At 36.3% G+C, this 16,249-nt stretch overlaps 1 protein-coding gene across 4 annotated transcripts in view; it reads left to right on the top strand.

Moving 5' to 3' along the window:
- ATP11C (ATPase phospholipid transporting 11C) overlaps nt 1–16,249 on the top strand; it is a 172,400-nt gene that overhangs the window by 94,958 nt on the left and 61,193 nt on the right. For all 4 annotated transcript variants that reach the window (XM_058536868.1, XM_058536867.1, XM_058536870.1 and 1 more), the window contains exons 6-10: nt 10,231–10,359; nt 12,182–12,285; nt 14,387–14,437; nt 15,443–15,507; nt 15,844–15,925. In XM_058536868.1, coding sequence (XP_058392851.1) covers nt 10,231–10,359; nt 12,182–12,285; nt 14,387–14,437; nt 15,443–15,507; nt 15,844–15,925 — 431 coding nt within the window. The remainder of the gene's footprint in view (nt 1–10,230; nt 10,360–12,181; nt 12,286–14,386; nt 14,438–15,442; nt 15,508–15,843; nt 15,926–16,249) is intronic.

Genomic DNA, 16,249 nt, shown 5'->3' with positions numbered 1-16,249 from the left:
GGTTGAATAATATTCCATCATATTGGCTATATCACATTTTGTTTATCCATTCATCAGTTGATGGACATTTGGGTTTTTTCCACTTTTTGGCAATTAGAAATATTGCCAGTATGAACATTCATGTACAAGTTTTTGTTTGAACATCTGTTTTCAATTTTGGGGAGTATATACCTAGGAGTAGAATTGCTAGGTCATATGATAATTCTATGTTTAACTTTTTCGTGAACTGCCAAACTGTTCTCCATAGCAGCTGTATCATTTTATATTCCACCAGCAAAGTATGAGATTTCCAAGTATTATTATAATTTTTTAATGTCTCAGGCAGTTTAATTTTTATTCAAATTAATCATTGTTTATTATTATCCAGTAAGATCCCTGTCATAAGATTTTAGACTTGTCCATATCAAATAATATTTTTTATTCACAGCAGATTTTATTTTAATTAATAATAAACTTTACTTTTTAGAGCAGTTTTAGGTCACAGCAAAATTGAGCAGAAAGTACAGAGTTCATGTATACCCCCTTTCCCCACACAGGCGCAACCTCCCTTACTATCAATATCTCCCACAGAGTGGTACATTTGTTACAATCAGTGAACCTACACCGACAAATCGCTATCACCCAAAGTCAATAGTTTACATTAGGGTTTATGCTTGTACATTCTATGAGCTTGGAGAAATGTATAATGGCACATACCCACCATTATAATATCATACAGAGTAGTTTCACTGCCCTAAAAAACCCCTGTGTTCTGCCTATTCATCCCTCCCTCCCTCCAACCCCAGGCTACTACTGATCTATTTACTGTCGCCATAGTTTTGCCTTTTCCATAATGTCATATAGTTGGAATCATACAGTATGTCGCCTTTTCAGATTGGCTTCTTTCACTTAGGAATATGCATTTAAGTTTCCTCCATGTCTTTTCATGGCTTGATACCTCATTTCTTTTTAGCACTGAATAATATCCCATTGTCTAGATGTACCAGGTTATTTATCCATTCACCTACTGAAGGACATCCTGATTGCTTCCAAGTTTTGGCAGGTATAAATAAAGCTGCTGTAATCTTCCATATGCAGATTTTTGTGTGGACATAAGATTTCAGTTCATTTGGGTAAATACCAAGGAGTGTGATTACTGGATCGTAGGGTAAGAACGTGTGTAGTTTTGTAAGAAACTGCCTAGCTGTCTCCAAAGTGGCTGCTCCATTTTGCATTCCCACCAGCAGTGAATGAGAGTTCCTGTTACTCCACATCCTGGCCAGCATTTGTTGTCAGTGTTCTAAATTTTGGCAATTCTAATAGGTGTATAGTGGTATCTCATTTTTGTTTTAATTTGTAATTCCCTAATGACATATGGCTTTGAACATCTGTTCATATGCCTACTTGCCATCTGAATATCTTCTTTGGTGAAGTGTCTTTTCAGGTCTTTTGCCCATTTTTTAATCAGATTATCTATTGTCTTATTGTTGAGTTTTAAGAGTTTTTTTTTTGTATGATTTTGGTAACAGTCCTTTATCACATGAGTTTTTTTACAAATATTTTATCCCAATCTCAAGGTATTACTTACTTATTTTTATTTTTATTTCATTTTATTTTATTTTGTTATTGTGATAAAAAAACACAGAACATTAAATTTACCTTCTTAACCATTTTTTAAGTGTACGGTTCAGTAGTGTTAAGTATATTCACATTGTTGTACAACAAACATATTTCTAGAACTTTTTCATCTTGTAACACTGAAACTCTATACCTACTAAACACTAATTTCCCCTGCCTCTAGCCCTTTCTACTTTCTGTTTCTACTTTAGAGAGATACTTCCTTTGAGTGTGATCATACAGTATTTGTCCTTTGATGGCTTATTTCCCTTAGCATAACGTCTTCAAGATTCATCTATGTTGTAGCATATGACAAGATTTCCTTCTTTTTAAGGCTACATAATATTCCATTGTATGCAACTACCACATTTTCATTATCAATTCATCTGTTGATGGACATTTGTGTTGCTTCCACCTCTTGGCTATGTGAATAATGCTGCAGTGAACACAGGTATACAAATTACTCTTTGAGATCCTACTTTCAATTATGTTAGATATATACCCAGAAGTAGAGATTCTGGCTCTTATGGTAATTCTATTTTTAATTTTTTGAGGAATCTCCATATTGTTTTCCATAGTGGGTGCACCATTTTACCTTTGCACCTAGAGTGCACAAGGGTTTCAACTTCTCTGCATCCTCTCCAGCACTTGTTATTTTCTGTTCTTTTGGCCACCCTGATGGGTGTGAGATGATACCTCATTGTGGTTTGTTTTTTTTTTTTAATTTTTTTTAAGATTTTATTTATTTATTTATTTTTTGCCCCCAAAGCCCCAGTAGATAGTTGTATGTCATAGCCGCACATCCTTCTAGTTGCTGTATGTGGGACGCGGCCTCAGCATGGCTGGAGAAGTGGTGCGTTGGTGTACGCCTGGGACCGAACCCAGGCCGCCAGCAGCGGAGTGCGCACACTTAACCGCTAAGCCACGGGGATGGCCCCTCATTGTGGTTTTGATTTGTGTTTCCCTAATGATTAATGATGTTGAGCATCTTTTCATGTGCTTATTGGCCATTTGTATATCTTCTTTGGAGAAATATCTATTCAAGTCCTTTGCCCATTTTTTAATTGGGGCATTTGTTTGTTGTTGAGTTGTAGAAATTCCTTCAATACACTAGATATTAACCCCTTATCAGATATATGATTTGCAAATATTTTCTCCCATTTCATAGATTGCCTTTTCACTCTGTTGATTGTTTCCTTTGGTGCAAAGTTTTTAAGTTCGATGTATTCCCATCTATAATTTTGATTTTTTTCCCTGTGCTTTTCGTGTTGGGTCCAAGAAATCATTGCCAAATCCAAAGTCCTAAACTTTTCTCTCATGTTCTTCTAGGAGTCTAATAGGTTTAGGTTTTACATTTAGGTCTTTAATTCATTTTGAGTTAATTTTTGTATATGGTGTAAGGTAAGAGTCCAACTTCATTCTTGCATGTTGATTTCCAGTTTTCCCAGCACCATTTGTTGAAGAGATTGTCCTTTCCTGATCACGTAGTCTTGGCACCCTTATTACAAATCATTTGGTCATATGTGTGAGAGTTTATTTCTGAGCTCTCAATTCATTGATCTATATATGTGTCTTTATGCTAATACCATACCATTTTAATTAGTATTGCTTTGTAGTATGTTTTAAAATCTGGGAGTGTGAGGCCTCTAAGTTTATTCTTCCTTTTCAAGATTGTTTTGGTTATTTGTGATCTGTCAAGATTCCATATGAATTTTAGTTTTTTTTTTCTATTTTTGCAAAAAATGCCATTGGCATTTTGATAGGAATTCCATTGAATCTGCAGATTGCTTTGGATAGTATAGACATTTTAACAATATTAAATCTTCCAATCCATGAACATAAAATGTCTTTCCATTTATTTGTATTATCTTCAATTTCTTTTAGCAGTGCTTTGCAGCTTTCAGTGTACAAGTGTTTAAGATCTTTGGTTAAGTTTATTCGGAAATATTTTATCCTTTTGATGCTATTGTAAATGGGGTTGTTTTCTTAATTTCCTTTTTGAATTGGTCTTTGTTACTATATAGAAATGCAACTGATTTTTGAGTGTTGATTTTATATCCTTCAACTTTGCTGAATTCATTTATTAATTCTAACATTTTTGGTGGAATCTTTAGAGTCTTTTACATATAATATATCATCTGTGAACCAGGATAATTTTTACTTCTTCTTTTCCAATTTATATGCCTTTTCTTTCTTTTTCTTGTCTAATTGCTGTGGCCAGAACTTCTAGTACTACGTTGAATAGTAAGTAGTGCTTGGGAGTGGACATCCTTGCTTTGTTTCTGATCTTAGAGGAAAAACTTTGAGTCTTTCTCTGCTGAGTACTATGATAGTTGTGGGCTTGTCATATATGGCTTTTATAATGTCGAGGCCATTTTCTTCTCGTCCAAGTTTATTGAGTGTTTTTATCACAAAAGGGTATTGAATTGTGACAGATGCTTTTTCTGCATGGATTGAGATGCTCATCCAGTTTTTGTCCATTGTTTTTGTGTTGCATTACACTGATTGATTTTTGTATATATTCTTGCATCCCAAGGATAAATCCCATTTGGTCATGATATATGATTGTTTTAATGTGCTGTTGAATTTGGTTTGATAGTCTTTTGTTTAGGATTTTTGCATCAATATTCATCGAGGGTATTGGTCTGTAGTTTTGTGTCTTTTTTGTAGTGTCTTTTTCTAGTAATGGTATCAGGGTAATGCTGACCACATAGAATAAGTTTGGGAGTGTTCTTCCTCTTCAGTTCTTTAGAAGGGTTTGAGAAAGATTAGTGTTATTTCTTCTTTAATAAATGTTTGGTAGAATTCTCCAATGAAGTCATCTAGTCCAGGGCTTTTCTTTTTGGGGGAGGTTTTTGTTTCCTGCTTCAGTCTCCTCACTAGTTTTGGGTATGTTCAGATTTTTTCATATCTTCATGATTCAGTTTTGGTAGGTTGTACGTTTCTAGGTACTTATCCATTTCTTCTAGGTTATCCTATTTGTTGGCATATAATTGTTTGTAGTAGCCTCTTGTACAGTCATTGGTCACTTAACGACATGGATATGTTCTGAGAAATGCGTCCTTAGGCAATTTCATTGTTTTGTGAACATCATAGAGTGTACTTACACAAACCTAGATGGTATAGCTTACTGCACACCTAGGCTATATGGTACTAATCTTATGGGACCACTATCGTATATGCAGTCCATTGTTAGCAGAAGTGTTGTTATGCAGTGCATGACTGTAATCCTTTTTATTTCTGTAGCATCAGTTGTAATGCTTTCTCTTTTTTAGCTGTTTGAGTCTTTTTTCCTTAGTATAGCTAAGGGTTTGTCAATTTTGTTGATCATCCAAGGTATTATTTTTTAAAAGCATATTTCTGTATGAATATGAATTAAAATATGAAATCTAATGGAAGTCAAATCCCCCAGAACAAGGGAAGATGATGAGTGGAATAGAAGAAGAGGGTAGGTAAAAATACCGTTTCAGAATGGTTCAGGGCGGTGATATTAATTCATAAAAAAATGATGCTCTCTTCCCAGTACTTTTATCAATTATTATCACTACTGAATTATTTATTAAATACCTGGAATTCCTGGGCATAAGTTTGGCTTTCTTTTACTCTTTTTTCTTTTACTCTTTCTGATTTTGCTTTCACCCCACCATCTTATAAAGACCCTCATCTTTCACTTGCAGTTCACCAGGCTTCTTTGCCTTGAGGCTGACCTCAAGCAGGTATAATCTTAATTAAATCAGTTGATGCTGTCATGTGAAATGCTGTTTCATTGAGCCCTTTCTGGAGTATTTGTGTGTGGAAAGAGATGCTTATAAACCAAAAGTGTCTAAATATTTGATTGCTTGGCTGGGGAGTGGGGGGACTATTGTTGAGCAGGGGAGCAACTTGGTCTGTATCCTCAGTACAGTGGGAATTTTTGGAAGGGTTTCAAAGCCAGGGAGTAACTTGATCTTATTTTTTTAAAAAAGACAACTCTGGAGAGTAAGCAAAGTGGAGGCATGGGGAAAAGTGGAATGAGGGAGACCAGTTAGGTGGCTACTGCCATAGTATAAGCAAAAGATGATAAGAGCTTATATTAGGATGATAGTAGTAGAGATAATGATAATTAAAATAGTAGTTAACATTTATATTTATATATTACATAAATATGCCAGGCATTCCCTTTTACATTATAGTAACTCATTTAATCCTTACTTCACAACAGTCCTATGAAGTAGGTGCTTGTATTATCTCCTCTTTAAAAATGATGAAACTGAGGCACAGGGGGAGGTTAAGAAACTTGTCCAACAACCAGTAAGTGAGAAAGCTGGGATTTGAATCGAAACAAGTCTGAGTGTAGAGTCCATGCTCATAACCACAACTTTGTACCACCTGTCTTGTGATTAAAATAAATGGATATATTCAGGGCATTTTTTTGGAGGTAGAATCATCAGGACTTGGTGATGTATTGGATGTAGGTAATGAGAAAAAAGAGCAAAAAAGAATAAAGATAGCCTTCTTGGTTTGGGCCCAAGCAACTGGGTGAATTAAATAGTGCTATTAAACAAAGTACGGGTGCTATTAAATAATATGGAGAAGACTGGGAGAAGAATAAGTTTAGGGACAGAGGTGGGAGTGAAGGGAAATCAGTAATTCAGTTTTGCCCATGTTAATTTTGAGATACCTGTTAGACATCCGAATGAACTTGTCAAGCCTGGAGCTCAGAAGAGATATTTTAGTTGGAAATAGAAATTTGGATTTCATCAGCATGTAGATGGTATATGAAGCAATGAGACTGGATAGAATCACATAGAACATAGAGAAGGGAGCCTAGAAACAGGACTTGAGGAATTCCAATGTAAAAACACAGCTATTTGTAAGGGAAAGAGTCTGGGTATTGAAATTAGAAATATTGGGAGAATTTCTTCAAGTTTACTGATTATTTCCTTTGTTGAATCCAGTCTGCTTATATGCCTATTCAGGGAAATCTCTGTCTCTGATATCATGTTTTTTCTTTTTTCTTTTTTTAATTTTTATTTTACTTTTGTGTGTGTGTGTGAGGAAGATTAGCCCCGAGCTAACATCCATGCCAATCTTCTTTTTGCTGAGGAAGACTGGCCCTGAGCTAACATCTGTGCCCATCTTCCTCCACTTTATGTGGGACACCGCCACAGCATGGCCTGACAAGCGATGCATTGGTGCACGCCCGGGATCTGAACCCAGGCCGCCAGCAGCAGAGCATGCGCACTTAACCGCTATGCCATGGGGCCGGCCCCTCATGTTTTTCATTTTTTAACTTTTCCATTTGCCTTTTTTTGCAGTTTCCATCTCTCTGCCCAAGTCCCTCATCTGCACTTGTATGTTGTTTACCTTTTCCACTAAATACTTTAATATCTTAATCATAGCTATTTTTACATCTCTGTTTCATAATTCCAAAATCTGAACATTTCTGGGGTTGGTCCTGTTGACTCCTTTATCTCTTGATGAAGGTCATTTTTGTCTTGTGTTTTCTGTGTCTCATATATTTTTTCTTTATTCTCCCTGCCATTCTTTTTTTTTAATTGAGGTCATAATAGTTTATAACATTGTGAAATTTTAGTTGTACATTATTATTTATCAGTCACCATATAAATGTGGCCCTTCACCCCTTGTGCCCACCCACTAACATCCTTCCGCTCTGGTAACCACTAAACTGTTCTCTCTGTCCGTGTGTTAGTTTATCTTCCACATATGAATGAAATCATGCATTGTCTTTCTCTGTCTGGCTTATTTCACTTAACATCATACCCTCAAGGTCCATCCATGTTGTTGTGAATGGGACAGTTTTGTCTTTTTTATGGCTGAGTAGTATTCCATTGTATGTATATACCACATCTTCTTGATCCATTCATCAGTCAATGGACACTTGGGTTGCTTCCACTTCTTGGCTATAATGAATAATACTGCAATGAACATAGGAGTGGGTAAGTCTCTTTGAATTGTTGATTTCAAGTTCTTTGGAAAAATACCCAGTAATGGGATAGCTGAGTCATATGGTATTTCTATTTTTAATTTTTTGAGAAATCTCCATCCTGTTTTCCATAGTGGCTGCACCAGTTTGCATTCCCACCAGCAGTATAGGAGGGTTCCCTTTTCTCCACATCTTCTCCAACATTTGTTATTTTTTGTCTTGTTGACTATAGCCATTCTAATGGGTGTAAGGTGGTATCTCATTGTAGTTTTGATTTGCATTTCCCTGATGATTAGTGATGTTGAACATCTTATGTATTTGTTGGCCATTTGTCTATCTTCTTTGGAAAAATGTTCATGTCCTCTGCCCATTTTTTGATCAGGTTGTTTGTTTTTTTGTTGTTCAGTTGTGTGAGTTCTTTACATATTTTGGAGATTAACCCCTTGTCAGATATATGATTTGCAAATATTTTCTCCCAGTTGGTGGGTTGTCTTTTCATTTTGTTCCTGGTTTCCTTTGCCCTGCAGAAGCTCTTTAGTCTGATGAAGTCCCACTTGTTTATTTTTTCTTTTGTTTCCCTTGTCTGAGTAGACATGGTATTCAAAAAGATGCTGCTAAGACCGATGTCAAAGAGTGTACTGCCTGTATTTTCTTCTAGGAGTTTTATGGTTTCAGGTCTTACCTTCAAGTCTATGATCCATTTTGAGTTAATTTTTTTGTGTGTGAGGAAGATTAGCCCTGAGCTAACACCTGTTGCCAATCCTCCTTTTTGCTGAGGAAGATTGGCCCTGGGTTAACATCTATGCCCATCTTCCTTTACTTTATGTGGGACACCTGCCACAGTGTGGCTTGGTGAATGGTGTGTAGGTCCGCCCGGGATCCAAACCTGTGAATCCCTGGCCGCCAGAAGCAGAGCACGTGAACTTAACCATTACGCCACCGGGCCAACCCCTTTTGAGTTAATTTTTGTGTATGGCACAAGATAATGGTCTACTTTCATTCTTTTGCATGTGGCTGTCCAGTTTTCCCAGCACCATTTATTGAAGAGACTTTCCTTTCTCCATTTTGTGTTCTTAGCTCCTTTGTTGTAGATTAGCTGTCCGTAGATGTGTGGTTTTATTTCTGGGCTCTCAATTCTGTTCCATTTGATCTGTGTGTCTGTTTTTGTACCAGTACCATGCTGTTTTGATTACTATAACGTTGTAGTATATTTTGAAGTCAGGGATTGTGATGCCTCCAGCTTTGTTCTTTTTTCTCAGGATTGCTTTAGCTATTCAGGGCTACCAATTAAGATTGGCAAAGAAAATAAAATTGTTCCTGAATAGGTCTTGAAACCTTCATCTTTGTCTAAGGGTGCTGTACAAAAATGTTACTTAAATAATTTTCTGTATGTTCCATTGAATGAAAAATGTTGGGAAGCACTGGACTCGATGATTCCTTACATCCTTCTCCCCAAAAATGTTATGACTCTTTATAAGTTGAGAGTAAAGTAGTTACAGGGTATTAGTAATAATTACAATTAACACCTTTCAAATGGTGAATATGTACCAGGTACCTTGATAAACACTTTACCTGTATCCTCATTTTATGCTCAAACCAGTCCTATGAGGAAGTTGCAGTTATCTGAGGCACTTACTCAAAGTCATATAGTTATCTGGCGCAGCTGGGACATAGAGTCAAGTTATAAAGTCCTACCTCTTAACCATTGTGATTTATTCCCTACATTATTAAATTATCTGCGGTAGCAATGGTTCATGATTTCTTCTCTCATGTTTTTCCTCCTCTTGGGATTTGAGTACTTTTTGATAGGAAATTGTTTCTCATTTCTGTATTAATTGATTCTTCTGATAGCAGATGAATTGTTGGAAAGTGACCTATTTGAAATTGTTTTTCAAATATTATGGGAAAAATAGACGCCTATTGAATTAACTGAGGTTTTCTGAGCACTAAAGAAGGAACTGGCACCCGACAATAATAGTGTTATCACATGGAAGGCAAAGCATGTTGAAATATGCTTGATGCAGAGTGGGAATGTGACTGCCCAGTGTTCATGAAGTGCACAAGTTGAGACATGTCGATTTTCTTGATTCATTCACTAAGTGATAATGGGCATTGTCTTATGAAACAGCAATGCCAGAAACATCAGCGAGCAAACGGGTCCCTGGGTGCTGAAATCATTTATTAGAGATTAAAGTTCAATACTGAGGTAATCTGAAAGCATCACAAGTCCTTGTGACCTTAAAGAGGATTCTGAATGTTGTGTAATATTCTATTACATTTCATGTGGTATAGGATGCTGAGGCACTCTCTAAGCCTCAGAGTAGGAGAGATATCTTGCTACTGTTTTTTTGTTTGTTTTGTTTTTGGTGAGGAAGAGTGGCCCTGAGCTAACATCTGTTGCCAATCTTCCTCACCAAAAAGAGGCCCTTAGCTCAATCTTCCTCATTGGCCCTGAGCTAAGATCTTTGCCCATCTCCCTCTATTTTGTGTATGGGACACCGCCACAGCATGGCTTGATGAGCGGTGTATAGGTCCATGCCTGGGATTCAAACCTGTGAACTCCGGGCCGCCGAAGCAGAGTGTGCAAACTTAACCACTATGCCACTGGGCCGGCCCCCTCTTGCTACTGTTTTGATTTTAGTCTGATGTATAATGAATGCTTTGTTTAGAATTAAAAATATTGATATTTATTTTTCTCTCCATGCTAGGTCGGTGATGTAGTAGAAGTACAGGCAGATGAAACCTTTCCCTGTGATCTTATTCTTCTATCATCCTGCACTAGTGATGGAACCTGTTATGTTACTACAGCCAGTCTTGATGGGGAATCCAATTGCAAGGTAGAGACAAAGTCTTGCCTAAACATTTTGAGTTCAAGATAGTTAATCATACAATACTCCTTCCTTCTGCCCCCTAATCTTTCATCTTATTATTTCCTATTTGTGTAAGTTTTGTATTTGAAGATAGCTTTTATATAATTGTCTTTGAACTTTTAAGCAATACTCAACTTTGGGGAAAAGGGTAGTGTTGGGTGAGGAAAATCCACACCCCAAATAAAAGCCACCACATTTTTTATAACACTACTTGCATTTAATGTTGACATAACCCATTCAATATTTTATTTAGACTTTTAAAAATGAAAATAAACATCGTCTGAAACTATAGAACTATAAAAATAACTTCATGTAGTCTAACTTATAGTTTGATCTACTTTTATTTTAAAAGTGATGAATATTTTCTTTACAAAATGTTTATTCCTGGCATATAGAAAATTTAGCCTGGAGTAATTTGATTGCTTTTTACAAAATACCTTAGAGTGTAGTTTGGCAAATGTTGCTTTATTGCAACTACGAAGAATTATAAATGTTTTAAAGTAAATTTGCTCAAACTGGAGGATAACTTACTTCCCTGGTACTTTCTGACACAGTCAGTTCTTGACCATCATCCAGAGTTCCCCAGGGCATGAAGATGTATCCTCTATATGCTGCCTTTAAGGAAGGGTCCTGGTGTGCTCACCTCTGTGTGTATCCTTGAGGGCTTTCCTCTGATTGTTTATTCCATCTGGAGTTGAGGACCAGGACTCAGTATGTGAAAAAGTAACTTAAATGCCGGTTAGCTGACTAATTCTGTCCTTCAAGGGCATGGTGATGAACTAGTCCTCCTTAAGCTGTTCAAAAATAAATTCATATTTGAGAGAATGTCGAGCTAAAAATAAGGAAATCTACCTAAAGATTCCCTAATAGGGTAAAAGTTTAGAGAAAGAAAACTTTCAAGTGGTTTCTTTTTTCAGTTAAGTTGATCTGATCAAATCAGCTAAAAGTACATAGGTTTTCAAAGTCAGAAGGTAGTTTTAAATATAGCTCTGGCATTTCCATGATATTCCCCAAAGACCATGCAACAGCTTTCCCTTCTGTGTAAGTGGTTACAGTCTTTGGGTCTGCATTAGCCATTCTTTGATGATTCATAAATGCGTTCATTGGAGCCAGCCTTGAGTTCTGGGTGAATCAAGTCCATAATATACACTAGTAGAATATTCTGCCTGACTAAAGCAAGACACATCATCTCCCTGCTGCTCATATGAAATATTGCCAGTTTGAGCATTTTTAAGATCATTAATTATGCTGTTTGTATAATAGAACTATTAATGATTTTTTTCTTTCTCTTGACAAAATATTAGCATTCTTATGACCAAAAGGGTTATGTTCAATTCATTTGTGTATATTTGCATCATCATACACTACGATGAACAAAATAATAGGTCTCAGTTCTATAAATAGAAAAAAATATATGCATTAAATTTTTCATGGAGTTTTCAATTATATGCATGCTGCAAATGAAATTCTCTCTGCTGTTAGTATTAAGAAAAGCTTTTAGTTTTTTCATTGTGTTTGAAATCTCCTTGCAGCAGGGTTATCTTTCTAATATATTGTTATATATATATTTATAATATATATATATAAATATATATAATATATATTATATAATTAATATATTTTAAGAGTAATACCATAAAATTTATTTAGTGGGAAATGTACATCAATATTTGTATTATTCTGCCAAAGCTTCTTACTAAAACATACTGTGCTCCTGGAATCAGGTATGTGTACAATGATGAAAAGAAACACTTTTTTTGTTTTTGCTTTTTCTTCTGCTTTCGTCTAGATACATTATGCGGTACGTGATACCATTGCACTGTGTACAGCCGAATCCATTGATACCCTCCGAGCAGCAATTGAATGTGAAAAGCCTCAACCTGACCTCTATAAGTAAGGATCACCTGGTTTTATTTTACTGCTGTCTGTTGGCTCTACTTCATTTTGCTACCAGTATTGCAAAGAAACACCCACCCCTTAGCCAGCCTCCTTTCCCTTGTGTTTTTACGAGCTGTTCCTTCCTTCTGGCATGAAAATGGATCAGATCAGCCTTGTTCACTATCAACCTAAGATAAATCATTGTGGACCCAGGCATCTTGTGATTTTTCTTTTATTTTTGTTATTTGTAAACATGACCATCCATCAAATTTTAAGATGATGTTATCCCGTAAGGCTGATTTATCAGACTCATGCATTAACCAGAGTTAATTAAAGCAAAAATAAACCCACATTATGTGTCATCCACCATTAAAGAGAGAAGGGGATATGGGACCATGCAATTAGTAGGCACTCTATCCTTCTTTTTATGATGATCCTGGTGACCTAAGTATTGCAAATAGGCTGTTTCTTGTCCACAGTAAACAGTTACATTGAGTAAGCAATGAAATGGTGTAATTTTCTCTATTTTACTATACTTAGACTTTCTGGAGTAGATTTGCTGATTAGCAGTCATTCTGGGTGGTCAAAATTTGGCATTTGATTTTTAAGACTGATTGGTTTGGTTGATTTGAGCATGTGAAGGAGGGTAGAGTAACAAGTTTTATCCCCAGGTGGGCCAAATAATTTCATTTTATTCCTGTGTTAAAGATGGCATCCATTACCCATGCCAGCCAGCCATCTTGTTAATGAATGCTATTGGTCATAAGGGGGGATCAGATGGTTGGATGTGGCTTATACCAACGTCCAGTAGTGGAAAAACAAAGTGTCCATCCTACCACAAGAACAATGCCCTCCCTCCTTCACCTTGATAGTAGGAACTAGGACCACAAAGAAAACAGTTGTTCCTTGCCTTCAAAGACCTCACAGTTTGCAAAGGAGATAAAACAGTAAAGCTAGGCTTACAGTATATTAAGATAATAGAAGTGAGTAAAAGCCCCATGGAATCACAGAAAAGGGAGTGACTGATTCTGCCTGAGTTAGAGAATAATATATATCTCTGCATATTTGTAGAGAAACTCCTAAATTGTTCAGTTACCTTAAATATGAAGAAGAATCTTAGGGCAGGGAAGGTTATTCCTAATTTCTCTAGATTGGATTGAGTGCCCTTGCTCTGTGACTTCAGAATACCTTGTACTTCCACCACCCTAGTGGTAATCACTCACAATGTAATTGCCTGTTTACTTATCTGTCTTAGGGCAAGGAACATGTCTTTCCTGCTTATTAGTGTATCTCCAGCACCTAACACAATATTGGTGCAATTAATATATGATGAATGAATGAGCAGACCTTCATATTTTGTGTATATAGTAATAATAGTTCCATTTTTCTGAAAAAATTAAAATGCAAATTATGAAATACTCATTCTTGTTAAGGAGGGGTTAGGCCTTTTCACCCCATTTTTCAGAAATGCAGATTACCATGTGCCTAGACGTATTAAGTGGTCAGATGGAGCTCAGTGTTGAGATCCCTTGCGAGACACAGTTTGGAAATTTCCAAGACAGTAATCAAGTGTTCACTCTCTAAGAATAATGCCAATGCCGTGGTTTTCAAAGGGTGATCCTGGGCCAGCAGCATCGGCATCACCTGGGCACTTGTTGGAACTACAAATTATCATCTGAATCATAAGCTTAGGAGTGGGGCCCAGTAATTTGTGGTTTAATGAGCCCTCCAGTGATTCTGATGCATGCTCAAGTGAAAGAACTACTGAACTAATGGTTTTGAAAGTTGTGTTTTAGCACCAGAAACCTTTCTTCACATGAATCTGAAATAGAAGCCAATTACAGAGGATAAATGAGAGGGATGTTGTGTGCATGGACAATGCCAAGTAGCTCTTGAAAATCAATTTAGAATCTTTGTTTATGTTCTTATAATCCGTAATATTACACACCTTATCGGTTCAACGTAACTTTTTTTTCAGAAATATAAATAGACTTTTCATAGTTCATTCAGAGTCTTATCTCTTGCATTTTTCGTATTTTGATTCATTCTCATATTTGTGGTATATAGATTTTACCTGGATATAGAAAGCACATTTGCAATTATGTTCTTTTTGCAGGTTTGCTGGACGAATTGATATCTATAATAATAATTGTGTGGCTGTTGCCAGGTTAGTTTGTTATTCCTTTAATCTGTCCTTTTGGGGGGAATATTTCTCTTTTAAGTCCATTGAAATAGCCAAGTACTTTTCTTTATAGAAAGGAATGTAAACGTGAATAAACCTGGAGTACTAGCCGGTATCCCACTAACAGGTCTTAAGTAACTAACCTTGTGATTGGTAGGGTTGTGGTGGTAGGGGCTCTGAGTGTGTGTCCTGCGAGGGAGGTGGTATTGGAAGTGATGCTGAGGGTTTCCAAAATTACGGAGCTCCTGATGCTTTGACTGATATTCCCAAATCTGTTCTAGGCACTGTATTTATTGTCCTGGGTTGCACAGTGGCTGACAATATTGGAAGTATACCTGGAGACCAGTAGTTTAAAGGAGACTAATTGAGGGACTAGGCAGTGGATAAAATGCTGGGAGAATTACCTGGACTTAAGTAAAATGAAAGGCTAATCATTTAAAATGAAGCAATTCATATAAAAGGGGATGTTTTCTTTCCTCCTTTATCATCTAGTTAATTACCTCAACTTTTTTTCCACTTGGCCTTTATAGCCATGCTCAAAAGTAAGTTAAAGAAACGTCAAGTGCCCAATGATCCCCCAAAAGGCAGGTTTACTCTTTATAAATATGTCAGTGTATCTTTCCCACCTTGACGTTTGCTTCCCCAGTCTTTTATCTGTCACCTTCTCTTTCTGTTTCTTGCCATCTGCTGCTCTGTCCTGTTCTTGTCTTGCTTTCTTTGACTCATAATCCTTTTATCTCTCTGTGCATCTCTTTACCTCTGTGTGTTGTTGGCTACGCCGGTACTGTGCTTCGATCCTTGCTGTACCCTCAAGTAACTTCAGAGGGAAGGATCTTTCATCTCGTCCTGGGGAGTTAGCATATGATATAAGTAGGCAGATACATTCTGAACCCCTAGGAGATAGATGTGTGTTAAAGCAAAATATGTCCCCAAAGTTGATGATGCTATTTATTGGGCTGTTTAGATAAACCGTGTTCATTTTTTGTTTAGGTCTTTGGGACCTGAAAATCTCTTGTTGAAAGGAGCTACACTAAAAAATACCAAGAAGATATATGGTGAACAATTTTTAAGTTATACTTACCAGAAATATGCTTTGTGAAGCCCATGCATAAATAGTAGATGTTAAAATTTTAACATGGCAAATAATTGCCATTTAATCTAAGCCTATTTTTAGGTGTTGAGAATTTTTAAGATGGTAAACTAACTTGAAATATGACAAATAAACTATAGAATTAAAATTACACTATAGATGATATATCAACTGGTGAATAGAAGAGGGTTTAGAATTCCTACTTTTTTAGGCTGAAAAAATTAATAGATCCATGTGGGTGGGGAGTTGGTTGGCAATCTCAGTTGTAACCTGGTTTTCATTGTATTCTGTTATTCCTTAGGAGTTGCTGTTTACACTGGGATGGAAACTAAAATGGCTTTGAACTACCAAGGGAAATCTCAGAAACGTTCTGCTGTTGAAAAGTTAGTGTGCACCACAAATTCTTTAGTTGTTATTGAATTGAAATAGTTACTTCTCAGTGATTCTGAATAACAACCATAACAAAAAAACATCAATTATAATAGCAGCTATCATTTTGAGCACTTTTTATGTTCCAGAAACTGTGCTCAGTGATATGTATATCTGATTTGGTTTAATTCTCTGAGTAACTCTATGGAGTAATTTCTGTTAGCATCTTCACTTGATAGATGAAGAAATGGTCTCAGAGATGATAAGTGACTTAGCTAAGCTCACATAGATATTCAAGGGCAGAGTTTAGTTGAAATATAAATGTATTTCCTTTTGCT

Source organism: Diceros bicornis, chromosome X, assembly GCF_020826845.1.
Source record: "Diceros bicornis minor isolate mBicDic1 chromosome X, mDicBic1.mat.cur, whole genome shotgun sequence".
NCBI classification, from domain to species: Eukaryota; Metazoa; Chordata; class Mammalia; order Perissodactyla; family Rhinocerotidae; genus Diceros; species Diceros bicornis.
The sequence above is the reverse complement of the archived record's forward strand: the minus strand, read 5'-3'. Positions and strand labels throughout refer to the sequence as shown.